At 48.4% G+C, this 14,584-nt stretch overlaps 1 protein-coding gene across 3 annotated transcripts in view; it reads right to left on the bottom strand.

Moving 5' to 3' along the window:
• Positions 1-392: 392 nt before the first annotated feature.
• NCEH1 (neutral cholesterol ester hydrolase 1) overlaps positions 393-14,584 on the bottom strand; it is a 108,594-nt gene continuing 94,402 nt past the window's right edge. For 2 of the 3 annotated variants that reach the window (XM_058661098.1, XM_058661097.1), the window contains exons 4-5: positions 3,410-3,581; positions 393-1,392 (exon numbers count right to left, since the gene is read on the bottom strand). In XM_058661098.1, the coding sequence (XP_058517081.1) occupies positions 775-1,392; positions 3,410-3,581 (790 nt within the window). In that variant the 3' untranslated portion in view covers positions 393-774. Of the gene's footprint in view, positions 1,393-3,409; positions 3,582-4,469; positions 4,589-14,584 lie in introns of those variants that run through there. The other variant, XM_058661099.1, reaches the window with a different exon arrangement.

Raw genomic sequence — 14,584 nt, 5'->3', positions numbered from 1 at the left:
TGTGTAACTTGCCTAGTTCTACCTTTCCATAATGAAATATTTAGCCTACATCTAAGCAAATGTGTTTACAAAAGATGTCCTCAAGGAGACGGCATAACCCCAAAAACACAATAACTTCACAACGTGTAAGGTACCCAGTGCATGCATGTCTTATTTTCTAATCACAATTGGTAGAAGGTCGCTTTCAAGTATTATTTTAATCCAACTGGACTTAAAACTAGCTCATAAAAAAATAACACTCAAGAGGAAGAAAGTCTTTGAGATACTTGTCCTGGCTGGAAAGCTTTGCTCAGGATTTGTGCTGGGATCCTGCTCAAAGACCCCAGGGCACAGGATCCCAGCACGGACCTGACCTGACTGCGCACTGCACGCGCTCACCACTGTCTTCCCCCAGGTAAACTCTGACAGGTTCATGCAGAGCCCATGTTCTCTCAACACGTCAAAGGGCAGTGCTTCATCCACAGCTGGAAGAATTTCTCCTGAAACACACAGCTTGAGGGAGGCAGGGACAGAAGCGGCTCCCAGCTCCTGGTCTGGTTTCCTGCACAAGTCGGATGCAATAACAAGAACAGAAAGGGCAACCCAGGCTGGGAGCTGAGTATGACGTGTTTGCATGTAAGTTACTCCAGTTCATCCACAGGCAGCACAGATGCTGAAACTCAGGAGGTCACAGCAGCCAGGTGGCAGAGAAAAGTCAACAGAAAGGGGGCACATCTTGCCAAAGCAGGCGTGGGGATGGAGAAGGGCTGGAGCCTCCCCTAAGTTGCCCCATCTTCACAAGTTCTGATCCAGCCACTTGATGAAGCTGTTTCTGGTCCGGATGCCCACGGAGAAGTCGGTGGGCCAGCTGGTGAAGATCATGCAGCCGTGGAAGCCATCCTCAAAGTGGTCAAGGGTCACATCCACGCCTGCGCTCTCCAAGCGCTTGGCGTACATGAGCCCGTCGTCCCTCAAGACGTCATGCTCGCAGGTCAGGATGTAGGTCTTGGGGAGAAGCTGCAGCACTTCCTGATCGGCAATGAGCGGGGCTGACCGGGCATCCAGCAACTGAGGAATCTCCTGGATGATCCTGGCATTGCCCGTGGTGGGCACAACAGGCTTGTAGTGCTTGGTGATGGAAGCGGGCAGGAGGGACGTCCAGTTTAGCCGGGCCCTGAGGGCAGCAGCCTCTTCCACATCCAGAGACGTGTGATTGTTGACGATCATCGCTTGCACAAAGTCATAGTTGCCTTTGAAGTAGTCCACCCAATACTTGACCATGACATAGCGGGGCAGGATTGGGGTGTGTGAATTTTGTTGATAAGAGGGTGTGTTGAAATCCAATGCTTGTAGGACCGGATAAATTAAAGCTTGCAGTTTGATCTTAGGTTTCAGGTTGGCATCTTGAACAAACTGGAGAAGAGGACACAGCAGCATTATTCCAGTTGCTTTGGAGGCTATGGTATGTTTGCCACTTGTAGGTTGGGAATATGGGATCTTCAATATTTTACCCATACAGTATGTTGGCACTTAGCACCCCTGGTTGGGTCTAACGAGTGGACCAAACTTTGTCAGAGAGTGAGAATTCAAATAGTGCTGCCATAAGGCACTTTCCACCCTACGCAACATGCGCCAGACCTCAGTAGAAATGGGCAGCACTCCCTCTGGCCTGCCCACAGTGTGGGTATACTGCCCCGTGTGGAACTCCAGGGTTGAAAATCATCCATTTGTCATGCAACATCTAAAAGGAAGCTAACTAGGTCACAGGGCATCACAGGCAACTAGACAATCTCCAAGGTAACTTTAGCTTACCAGTTGGCACTTCAGACCTGAGCTCCAGAGCCCGTCAGCCTCAGGTAAGCCCTCTGTGCTATAGAGAAGGCTGAGGAAACGGTCAGCCATAGTCACACGGGCCAGTGTGGCCCACATCCTCCACTGAGTCCTCACGGCTGCCCTGCAATTGATGACATCCTCCTCTTTTTCCCAAAGCTTGGAGAGGATAAGGACTTGCCCGTGGCCCTATAGTTCTCACAGGTTAAAGCCTGGAGAGGATCCCAGTTCTGGCTGGCTCCAGAGCCCAGGAAATTGTCCCCCTACTGCACCATTGCTTCCTTCTGATCACTTCCCATAAGCAATAGCAAACTGGTTAATGTCACATGACAATCAAGTTCTTTATATCCAACTATGTCACAGATTAACATGCCTAATACTCCTCAAGGGAGCCGGGGAAAGGTGGAGATAAGAATACTACGGTGCTATGCTTAGGTTATTAATCTCCAAGAGGAGAATGTTGGGATTATCATGGAGTTCACATGGCTGCCAAGAACTGTAAGAATTACTAGACATAGTTCTCAGAGAATTTAACCAGGTAAAACTCAAGTCAGCCAGTAACACAGCACTCAAAATAGCCCATCATTTGCTGTGTTTTCTGAGATATTAAAGAGAAACTTGGAGGGGCACTGAGGAGTGGACAGCATGGTGGTATAGCGGGTGAAGCCGCTGTCTTTGATGCCTGCAGCCTACATGGGTTGCAGTTCAAGGCCCAGCAGCTCCGCTTCCAATCCGGCTCCCTAGTAATGGCCTGAAAAAGCAGAAGAAGACAGCCCCCACATGGGGGACTCAGAGGAAGCTGCTGCTTCCTGTCTTCAGCCTGGCCCAGCCCTGGCTGCTGTGGCTATCTAGGAGTAAACCAATGGATGGATGGAAGAAGCCTTTCTCTCTCTCTATCTCTTGTCCTCACTCTGTAACTCTGATGTTCAAACATATCTTTAAAAGAGAGAGAGGGAAAGAGAGAAAGTTTGGGAAGCCCTTTCTAGTTTTTAAAGAATTCAGTAAGTAATGAGAATTGCTAAGCCAGGAAGCAGAATGGGGACTAAGAGGGCATGCCCAGCCGAGGGGTCAGGGCGGATACATCAGGTAACAGCGTGGGCAGGACAATTGTCAGAAACAGAGTTTTGGGGACTCTTAAGGGAGTATGAACTCTCTAAGTTGTATGGGATAGGATTCCAAGGGGCTCTGATCATGCAACATGGGGCAATGTGAGAGGAGCGCTACTAATGACCTGGGAAATTAGCATCTGGCGCAAAGCTCCATGGAGACAATCCTAGCAGCAGGAATGAAGCGACAGCAGCTGAAACCAGAGCAGTCGCAGGTACGCTGGATGTCCAGGCATCTCCCCAGAGGGGCAAGGGGTCCCGTGAAATGTTCGCCTCTCCCCACCTCCCCCACTGACTGCAGTCAGGGTCTTCACAAGGTCTCGGAGACCATACTGCCTTCAATGACCTGACTTCCTGCTTCAAAAGCACCTCTGAGACTTCTGCTGCTAAAGGTCTTCAGAGGGATGCGGCTATAGGGGCAGTCCGGACCGGACAACGCCTTTGTCACACCCACTGGGCATCATCCCTGCCCCTCCGCAGAACAGTGGTGTTACCTGTTGTCCCAGGGCAGCAGCCAAATTCCCACCAGCGCTGTCACCAGAAATGCCGATTCTGGCTGGATCAACCATGTACTTCTGTAGGACTTTGGGCTGCAGGAAATACTTGGTGGCGCGGGCTATGTCGTGGATCTGCTCCGGAAAATACACCTTGGGAACCAGCCTATATCTGCGAAGACAAGAGTTGCATCCATTTGATAATGTCACCACGTTTGTACAGCCATTTAAAGGAGGAAACAGGTTCTTCTACAGATAGAAACACACAAAAGGGAACCGAAATACCTAGAAAACCATCCATCCTTCCGCAAATCCAATAGCTTAAAATGTCATGATGTTGAATGAGCAACACTCTGCTTTTGGCTGTCAAGAAATGAAACCAAATACATCCCATTCATCACCACCAATAACTCAAAATATATATATATATAATGAAAGAACTTCAAAGAAAAGGCAGATGTTCCTGGCAGTGACATGAAGAGAGCGCTCATAAACTTGAGATTCTGCCTCTGGAAGTCTGCTGCTGTTCCACTCTCTGAACTTGATCTCTGGCGTGCAGGCAGCAGGCCCCCAAGGGACTCAGCAATGTTCATCTCTTCTTGGGTGGCATCACATGACATGACTCCATAATTTAGGGGAGGAAAGCTGTTCCCCTGTGAGGAGACCCATGCCAACTCCCGCCTGGGAGAGCGATGCTCACAAGCCATCCAGTCACCACAGGCAGTGGGCCACGCCCCCCAGCTAGCTGCATTCGGTCTGTAACAGGTCTCTGAGACTATTTGCACTACCTCTTTCTGGGTCCCGTGGGATCGCAGTAGTCTGTGCAACTTGTAGAGTTCATATTGTCTTAAAAGTCCCCAGAAGTCTGACAATTGTCGGACCACGCTGTTACCCGATGTATCCATCCTGGCACCCTGAGTCTCCCGCTCACCTCCTTGGCTGAGCTATCACGCCTCCTCACTCAACCCTTAACCAGGCGTGGCCTCCTAGGCAGGCTTCTTCAACTCCACTTGTTTCTGAGGCTGAGCAGGCCACTCAAACACAGGCTTGATATCCCTACGTGTTGGGGTACACCACTGCTCTAAAGGCCGTCCTCCATCCCTGAGACTGTGTTGTATACATCGCTGTGTTTCCAAGTATCGACCAAGATGCTGCCTGGCCCACAGTCACGCACGCAGACAATGTTGTTGTTGATTGGATGCTACTGCACCCTCATTCAAATGAAGAAACTGAAACAGAAAAATTACTTTCCCTGTCAACAAAACTGACATCAGTCCAAAAGAAGGATGAGAACAGTGAAAATCAAGTAACAGTCATTTTTTTTTAAGATTTTATTATTATTATTGGAAAGCCAGATATACAGAGAGGAGGAGAGACAGAGAGGAAGATCTTCCATCCGATGTTTTCACTCCCCAAGTGAGCTGCAACGGGCCGATGCGCACCGATCCGTTGGAGGGAACCAGGAACCTCTTCCGGGTCTCCCACGCGGGTGCAGGGTCCCAAGGCTTTGGGCCGGACTAGAACCGGCACCCATAAGGGATCCCGGGGCTTTCAAGGTGAGGACTTTAGCCACTAGGCCACGCCGCCGGGCCCCAAGTAACAGTCATTTAAGACTTAAATCTTTATAAAATGTTTATGCAGAGAGACAGAAAGTTGCCATCCACTGGTTCATCCTGCAGATGCCGAGCTGCGGTGAGGCCAAGGCTGACCCGAAGGCCCGCAGGACACGGAACTGGGAGACACTCAATCCACAGGGCTGGCAGGAACCCACTGCTTGGGCCATTACCACTGCAGCCCGCCTCCGACATCAGCAGGGAGCTGGAATGCTGAGGTGGGGTCAGGAATTCAGCCTGGCATTCCCAAAGGGAACATGAGCGTCTTCCTGCTAGGCTGACTATGGCCCCAGAAGATTCCAACATTTTAATTTCCACTTTATAATTACCTCATTTATTTTCAGAAACTAATTTTTTCAGCTCCTCTAAGTCCATTTATCTTCCCCATTTAAAATCCACCTAGCTAATTAACTATCTTGATATTCAATGTTATCACAATCAAATGGATACATATTTGTGAAATACTTCATTAAGTAGTAAATACGGAGATGATCACTCAGGAATTCTATTTCGAAAACAAATTGCAATAAGAAACTTTGTTAGTGACTGCCTTATGCAAGATAAAATTCTCTAATTCCTTTCCATGTTCTATAAACGTTTACCAATTAATCATACAAAATGTTTTTCTCAGTTGATTTCACTGTATGCTCACTTCATTTACTGAATGTGTGCAGATAGAGTAGTGCATGACTTTTTCCACGAGGGGGCGGTATGTCACAAGATTCTACATGACCCTAGCTCTTAGTGAAGAACTCAAAATTTTATACTGCAGTATTATCAAACTGAAGTCTTAATTTTAATCAAAACAAATGTATTCATTTCATGAGTAGATTAATGGAGATAAAGGCTACTGTACTCTAGCAGTTTCCCATCTATCTAGCTGCCCAGATCATATTCCTACCACATATATACACCCATGTGAATCAAATAAGTTTTTCAGGTGCTGTTTCAGCAACAGTTTCAAGGACTTTGGATGAAAGAAAATGGGCAACCTAAAAGAGCGTGCCACTGCTTAACCCTGCCAATTAGTAACTGGCTCAGAGAACGGAGTCAACACTCACGAAAACTGGCAGCTGGTAACACTGCAATCCTAACCCCTCCCCTCGTCATTTCCCAAATGGGAAACTTCGCTCAGTTCCTTTTCCCAGACACAGACAATTTTGTGGATTTGAACACATACTAGAACTAGATAATGCTGAGGTTCCAGGTAGCTTGCAATTTACCTAATCAATAGGATTCGCTTTTGAAATCTTTTCACAGATGTGGGCGATGGAGGTGGCAGAGCTGGGATTCGAACTCAAAGCACTTCAGAAAGCTTCCCTTACTCCTCTTTCAAACGAGTTCTCCTTCTTCCAAACACAAAGCTTTTCAACACACACACACACACACACACACACACAGAAACTTCCAAAAGTTCGTGGAAAAACAGAATTAAGAGATAGTTATTTTGATGTAAAAATGTAAATCTATACACACACACACACACACACACATATATATATTTAAACTATTCCATTTCTTTGAAAGGCAAAATAACAAGAGGAAGGGAACAAGAGAGAGAAAGGAGGAGAGAAAGGGGGTGAGGGAGAGATCTTCCACCTGCTGGTTTACTCCCCAAATGACTGCAGTGGCCATGCCTGGGCGAGGTCCAGCCTAAGAACCTGAAACTCCATCAGCTCTCCCCTGTGTGGTCAGGGATCAGAGATTTCAGGGTCCGGCCACACACTCATTTTCCTCAGGGCTGATCTTGCCTGTCTCATTGTGGACGGGCTGTTGGTCCCTCTCCCTGTGTCCTGAGCCCTTTGCTGGTTCCTCAGCACATGGTCCCAGCCCTTCAGTCCCATCTCACACAGTTCCTCTTCCACTCGGTCTTCTGCACCCTCAGCTGTAAGCAGGTCTCCTTCCTTGGCGTCCTGAAAGTCTCTTGCCAAAAGAGTTCATACTAAAGACAGGCACATCGACTACCCCCTGGCAGAGAGAAAGCATACTTATGGGCCCAGCATGATGGCTCAGTTGGCTAATCCTCCGTTCACAAGCGCCAGGGTCTCATATGGGCTCTGGTTCATGTCTCAACTGCTCCACTTCCCATCCAGTTCCCTGCTTAAGGCCCGAGAAAGCAGTGGAAAATGATCCAAATCTTTGGGACCCTGCACCCAAGTGGGAGATCTGGAAGAAGCTCCTGGCTCCTGGCTTTGGATTGGCTTAGCTCTGGCCATTGTGGCCATTTGAGGAGTGAACAAACAGATGGAGGATCTTTCTGTCTCTCCTCTCTGCAAATCTGCATTTCCAATAAAAATAAGTAAATTTTTTTAAAAAATGTATAATTATGTCACAAAGAAATGCAATGCACATCTACCTGAAACAAACAGCCCCAGCCCCAGGGTCTAATGCTTTGTCACCAGGACCCACGGAGATGGGGCTATGCTCTGGCAGACTGAAGGCCAAGGTAGACACCAAGCAAGGCTGGAGGGGAGGGGCCAGCTGAGCTGCCCAAACTCACGGAAGCGGAAGCCCTGAGTAACACAAACGTTCTCAGAGGCCAGGAAGGAGGCCTCTCCCCGAGAAAAGCTAACCTGGGAGCCATGCCTGTCACATACTGCCATGAAAGAGGGTGGTGTTCTGACGTGGCGCCAGTTAGGTGAGAGGCAAGCAGAGTGCTGGGATGAACCCACACCCCTGTTACATTCAGCCAGACAGCAGGAGATCCACAGCATTCCTCCCCTGTCCCTTTGGCCATCTTCCAAGAAAAGGTCAACGCATTTATCTTGAGAGCATAAGAATATGAAAATCCCTATGCCTCCCACCCTCACTCCCAGCCCCGTCTTGGAAAACCCACCTCATCAGGAGGGGATCCAAAAGCAACCAGTAATTCAATCCACATTCTTGATTGGAGTGGATGATTCTATGGAAAGAATCTACTTAATGCCCCAAAGAAACTTCCTTTCCTTTAAAATAAATGAATGGGGGAAAGGGGGTGGCATAGTGGCTCAACTGGTTCATCCTCTGTCTACGAGCACTGGCATCCCACAGGGTGCTGAACTGTGACCCAGTTGCTCTACTTCCTATCCAGCTCCCTGTTTATGGATTGGGCAAGCCATGAGATGCTGGCTCAAAGCCTTGGGGCTTGGCACCCCTGTGGGAGACCTGGAAGAAGCTCTTGGCTTCACATCAGCTCAGCTCTGGCCACGGTGACCACTGGGGAAGTGAACCAGCAGATGGGTGACCTCTTTCTTTCTCTGGAAAATCTGCTTTTCAAATAAAAATAAATAAATCTTCAAAATAAATAAACAGGTAAAATTACACTAAGAAAGACTCTCAGTGGATGATCGTGTTTCTTTTCATACAGAAAAATGTAATTTGTGGAGGTAGCTACTGGAGCAGCTGCAACCCTGTCGGGCGTCCCCGGACTTGAGTCCCAGCAGGGTTCTCAACTCCAGCTTCCTGCTAATGCCCATCCTGGGGTGGTTCCAGTAGTTAGACCCCCATTGCCCTTGTGGTAGACCCAGGTGGAGTTCTCCCTGCTCCTGCCTTTGGTCTGGGCCAGCCACAGTGGTTACAGGAATCCCAGTGAACCAGCAGCTACAACTTCTGTGTGTGTCTCTCTGTCCCTTTGTGTGTGTGTGTGTGTGTGTGTGTGTGTGTTGGTTTATCAAATAAAATAAGTACAATTTTATGGTATTTGTACATAAAGTTTGACAAAGGGTCTTCCTCTTTGTTTCTTACAATTGGTCTCCTGAGTTAACTTGGACCACCAGTCACTCAGCAAGGAGAGTGTAGAGTAGCGCAAATGCTTGGCTGATTGGATGAGAAAAATATCTAAAAGGACTGACAGGTGCCAGGATGCTTCAGCCACGTCTGGGAGCCTGGAGTGTAAAGCTATATCAGTGTAAAGCTCTGGAGGGCTGTTCCAGCTTACAAGGCTGGAAACCTTATCTACACAAACAGCAGGGAGGTCTCCTGTTTTTGGCCTTGACCTAAACTCCTCCCATTTAGAGGCAGAGGCAACCCGGAGCTGCTATCTCAACGGTAAAGAGAGCCAGAGCAGTTCCCCAGGGGACTGCCGGAGTCCAAACAAGTCCAGCACCAGGCCCTTCTAGACTTTCTCCCAGTGGTCTCAGCAGCTAAAAATATCTGCATCTGGCTCAGGTGCGCAGACTCAGGCAGATGTCCAGGAGCTGTGACCCAAGCTGATTCTAAAGCCCCAATGCCCTTCTTCCCGAATTCCAAGGACCTGATCCACAAGGAAGAAGTCAGTGGGGTTTTCCTTTTAATGTTGGTAGAAAGCAACCAAGAAGACAGAGTTAACTATATCTCAAAGGAGTCATTCATGACAGCGAAGCAAAACAACCTACTTTTCACAGAAGGCACAGTCTTTTCTCTCTGCAAGAGTAGTTCATCTGTGATGCTATTAAGGTGTGCTAAGATTGTCGGCACTGCATAAAGGGTCCCTCTGCCTGTTTAGAGAGAGGAATTTTGTCTGTCTGCCTCACCAGGCTGCCTGGCTGGGCTGGGGTGCATGTTGAGCAAGACTCTCTCCACCCATGACTCAGAGGAGGAGCAAGATAAGCAATGAAGGAAAGTTCAAGTTAGTCACCCACCATTGCTCCTGCAACTTCTCTGTATCTTTCAGCTACAAATTTTGGGAAGCTGTGGCTTGCGTTGTACCTCATGCATAAAGGCACTTTGGTTTTTGTCAGCTTGTACTCATCTAATTATTTTTAATTTTTTTTTAAAGGAACTGTGACACAGTGAGAGAGTCTATGTGTTTTCCAGCCACTGGTTCATTCCCCAAATAGCTGTAGCCGCGGGCACTCTGGGTCCAAGGCCAGACTGAAGCCAGGAAACAGCAACTCCATCTTCAACTCCCATCTGGACGGCAGTGATCTCCAAGTAGGTGGCATGGTCCCAAGGACTTGGGCCGTCTTCCACTACTTCGCAGGCACATTAGCAGGAAGCGGCATCAGAAGTGGAGCAGCTAAAGACTCCAACAGGCAACTCTGATGTAGCATGTCAGCATTCTAAGCAGTTTACCTCACTCATTGGCCCAGCTCTAGCATCTCATTCCTGAATGTTCTCTGCTCCCCCCTCCCCACCCCGCATGTGTACTGCTGGAACTTGATGGTTGCCCCAGTAACCAGAGGAGGACAGAACTTGCTTTGAACCTGACCTCAGACTACAACCTGGAAGGAAGGAAGGAAGGAAGGAAGGAAGGAAGGAAGGAAGGAAGGAAGGAAGGAATTCTGGCGGGCGCCTGGGACAGTGGGGTTACCACTCCACCAACAAAGGGACCGAAGCAACCCCCGCTTCAGCTTCCATGTCAGGGTGAATTTAAAAAGCCCCTCGCACTGCTCTTCCTGGCTCTTCTTCCTCTGTAGCCCTCTCCTTCACGTCTGTCTGTCTGCTACACAGGGAAGGGAAGCCCTTGACCATGGCTCCCTGGAATGAAGGCCATCTAAATTTTTTTTTTATATGTTTGGCTGAGGTGTTCTTTCCCTGCTGGTCAGCGAATCTTACAGAACTTTCATAAGCACTTGTTCTAACGCGGTTCTGCTCATCCCAATGCCTGCCCAGATGCCCCTTCTGTGAGGCCCTCTCCCGCCCTTCCTGTGAGCGGAGATCACCTAGACTGAAGCCTCCGTTGTGACTTACCCTCCCATTTTACATCACTCATCACCCTGAACCCTGCCTGCCTCAGCTTTGGTTGCTCATCTAGACTGCAAACCCTGTGAGGGCAAGAATGAACACTGTCCTACACGCACTGAACAGGAGCTCCATAAGTACATATAGGAGGCAGAGGCGAACGCGAGTGAAAAATGGGTTCTCTGGGTAGAACTCTGAACACACTCTTCGAGAGAAACACCATGATCATGCGATGTTGATTCTTCCTCCATGAAGAACCTAAATGATCAGGCAGCCTGTGGGGTTGTTAGGTTCTTAACCACCTCAATCTCATTATTTCTGCAAAACGAATGGTGCTGGGAGTTCCAGACCCAGATCAATACATTTGTAAAGCTGACTTTCTCTCTCTGTCTGCTACTGCACTAATCCTTCAGACTAGTCTCCAAACACTGACAGCTGACTCTCATGACGACTTCCTGAAGTCATTATTCAGTTCACAGCAGGTCTACTTAGCCACATGTATTCCGAGTCTTGTGCTGGGTACAGGGAATACAAAGGAAAGATGGCATGATTCCTGTTCCCAGCAATGGCTGTCTATACACACAGGAGAGAGGCCCTGCCCCCAGTTTACACATGTATTGGAGCGGCTGAGGTTGCACACCATGAGAAATGGCACCTGAGCATGGTACTGCGACAGCTCGCAGCTGGCAATCTGGGGGATGCCACATAGCGTAGATTAGGAACCTGCTAGTTTGAAGAAAGCAGACCTTTCTTTGTTTTAGTTTGAAAAGATCTTAGCCATCCTTTTATGTTTTAGGATAAGCCTAGACTCCAGAGAGAACCTGCTTCCTCTGAGCCAGTTGCTGATAGGTAGGGAGGAACCCAAGGAAGAGCTGAGGCCTGAAGCTGTCCACTGGTATCAAAGCCCCGAGGGCTAGGCCCTGTGGACTAACTGGAGAATGCTCCAAATGATGAGGGAGCCAGCCCTCTTTCCCCTGACCCAATAGCAGCTGGGGCTACCCAAAAACATGGTGCAGGATCATGGAAACCTGTTCCTCAAGCTTCAGCTGCAAGCCTTGCTCCGTAATGAAGCCTAGCTATTTCAATCAGCCCTGCTTTCCTCCATCCAGTGGCCAGGCCAGTCCTGCTGTGCTGTCCTGGAGCTGCTCAGGGTTATCTAAAGCCAAACCTGCGGAGGAGGCAGCCACGGACTGACTACTCCGTGGGATAGCTAGTTTAGGATCTGCCCAACTATAAATACCCAGAAACCACAATCCCCCGTCCCAAGCGCAATAATAATATCCTTCCATCCATCACTCCACCTCCTTCCTGGGATCCCACCTGTTTCTTCTGAGATAAGGGTAAAGATTCCAGGAATCTGTGTATATAGAAGACTCATGTGGAATTTTATGGAGATACCATAACACTCCCAGGGAGCTTCGCACCATTGGCTTGAACTGGCTCACGGCAGCAGCCAGATCTTGGCAGCAGTCTGACCTGGGTTCGGTTCCCCACCCTTCTACGTGACTGGCTTTGCTGTCAAGCCTCACACAGACTCCCTGGCGTCCCGGACCCTCAAGCTCCTCATCAGTGAAGAAGACATCAAAATATCCATCTAGGGTACTTTTTGTGGGAAAGAAGGAAGACTCTATGCATTCCACAAATATTTATTGAATAACCATCCTATGCCCAGGGATATTTCCAGGCACTAATGATTCTGTAGTGGATAAAAGAGAAAAAAAAATTCCCTAAAATTCCTGCGTTAAGTTTATACTGCCTACTTCAATAAACACATAGTAAGTCCAACACGTAGTCTGTTTACACAGTGATGAAATTTGGGAGAGAAATTAAGCAGAGGAAGTGGGCTGCACGTTCCGCAGGGATGTGAAGGAAGGGCGGTCTGGGAATCCCGCACACAGACCCAAGGGAGGGAAGCGAGGCACCAGCGACACGCAGCAGCAGCACAGCTTGCGAGTTCCCGCTCTCACCACCGAGCTTATCATTGTTATTTGTATTCCTATTAGTGGCCCACAGGAGTAGCTTATCAACAAGTGATACTGACAGCCCAAACCATCAATCTAACCACTACTACTAAATACACCAATAGGTGTTGAGCTTTTGTCTAGTGCCAAGGTCCAAGTCACAGGACTAGGCTCTGGGCAATAACGCCTCCAACTCTTGGCAATATTTGAAATTCTCTTTAAATATTGATTGTTAGACTTTAGTATTCAAGAGTGTTCGGCAGTGGGGGTGGTTAAGACATGTTCGGTGCTCTTGGAGTTCCCAGGTTCAATACCCAGCTCCTGAACCCCAGCTTCCTGCTGCTGCAGTCTTGGACAGGCAGCAGTGGATGCTCCAGGCACTCGGCTTCCTGCCACCCTGTGAGGGACCTGGGGGTCTGGCCTGCTCCAGGCTTCAACCTGGCCCAGTCCCTGCAACTGGGTATTTAGATTGAATGAGTTTCCCCAAAATAACAATACTTGAGAAACAGAGATTGATGGTGACAGAGTTTCTATCTATTCATTCGCTGCCCACGGCTCACACAGCCCAGGACTGGAGCAGGTGCAGGCCATAGGTGCTGAGCCCTCAGACCACCGCTCCGAGGTGAGCTGCAGAGACCCAGTTACTGGAGCCATCACCACTGCCATGAGGTGTTTACTAGGAGGAAGCAGAGTCAGGGACTAGAGCCAGGGATTAAGCTCAGATGCTTTAGTAGCGCATTCAGGTGTCTTAACGTGCTAGGCTAAACACATAAAATCTGTATGTCGCTAGTAACTGTATCTTTCCCTAGGTTATAGTGAATTCCTTGTCCAGAAACATCCAAGACTAAAATGAAAAATGTAGCCCAATATCATATAAGGGTAGTTCAAAAAATTTTAAGTAACACAAGAAATAATTTTTTTTCTGATTATGTTAAATGTGACCCTGGGCAAATCACTACTCTAGATCTACATTTCATGTCTAGTAAGTCACTAGATCATTGTCTAGTTATGTAATTTACTTATTTGAACTCAGAGACACAAAGAGATAGAACTGCCGTCCACTGGTTTACTCCTTAAATGAAAGGCCTGGGTGCTGCTGTTGTGGCAAAGCCAGCTAAGCTGCTGCCTGCAGTGCCAGCATCCAATATGCACACTGGTTCGAGCCCTGGCTGCCCCACTTCCAGTTCAGCTCCCTGCCTATGAGCCTGGAAATGCAGCAGAGAATAGCCTAAATGCTTTTGCCCATGCACCCATCTGGGAGACCCAGAGGAAGCTCCTAGCTCTTGGCTTCTGCCTGGCCCAGTGCTGGCCATTATGCCATTTTTGGAGTGACCTGTTGGATGGAAGACTTTCTCCTGTCTCTCCCTCTCTCTGTTGCTCTGCCTTTCAAAATAAATAAGTTTTGAAAAAGATTATTTAAAAAAGAGAGATTTTCAGAAAAGAAGGGACTGGGCCAGACTGAAATAGGGAGACAGGAACTCAATCTGGATCTCCCATGTGAGTGGTAAAAACTTGAGCACCTGAGCTGCCTCGAAGAATGTACAACAACAGGAAACCGGAGTGAAGATCCGAACTCAGAATCGAACCCGGGTACTCTGATAAAGGATGCTGGTGTGTTAACTACTAGGCCAAATATCCACTCCTCTTATTTAGAATCTCTTCTTTTTTTTTTTTTTTTTTTTTTAAGATTTATTCATTTTATTACAGTCAGATATACACAGAGGAGGAGAGACAGAGAGGAAGATCTTCCATCCGATGATTCACTCCCCAAGTGAGCCGCAACGGGCCGATGCGCGCCGATCCGATGCCGGGAACCTGGAACCTCTTCCGGGTCTCCCACGCGGGTGCAGTGTCCCAATGCATTGGGCCGTCCTCAACTGCTTTCCCAGGCCACAAGCAGGGAGCTGGATGGGAAGTGGAGCTGCCGGGATTAGAACCGGCGCCCATATGGGATCCCGGGG

Source organism: Ochotona princeps, chromosome 3 (genome assembly GCF_030435755.1).
Source record: "Ochotona princeps isolate mOchPri1 chromosome 3, mOchPri1.hap1, whole genome shotgun sequence".
NCBI classification, from domain to species: Eukaryota; Metazoa; Chordata; class Mammalia; order Lagomorpha; family Ochotonidae; genus Ochotona; species Ochotona princeps.
The sequence above is the reverse complement of the archived record's forward strand: the minus strand, read 5'-3'. Positions and strand labels throughout refer to the sequence as shown.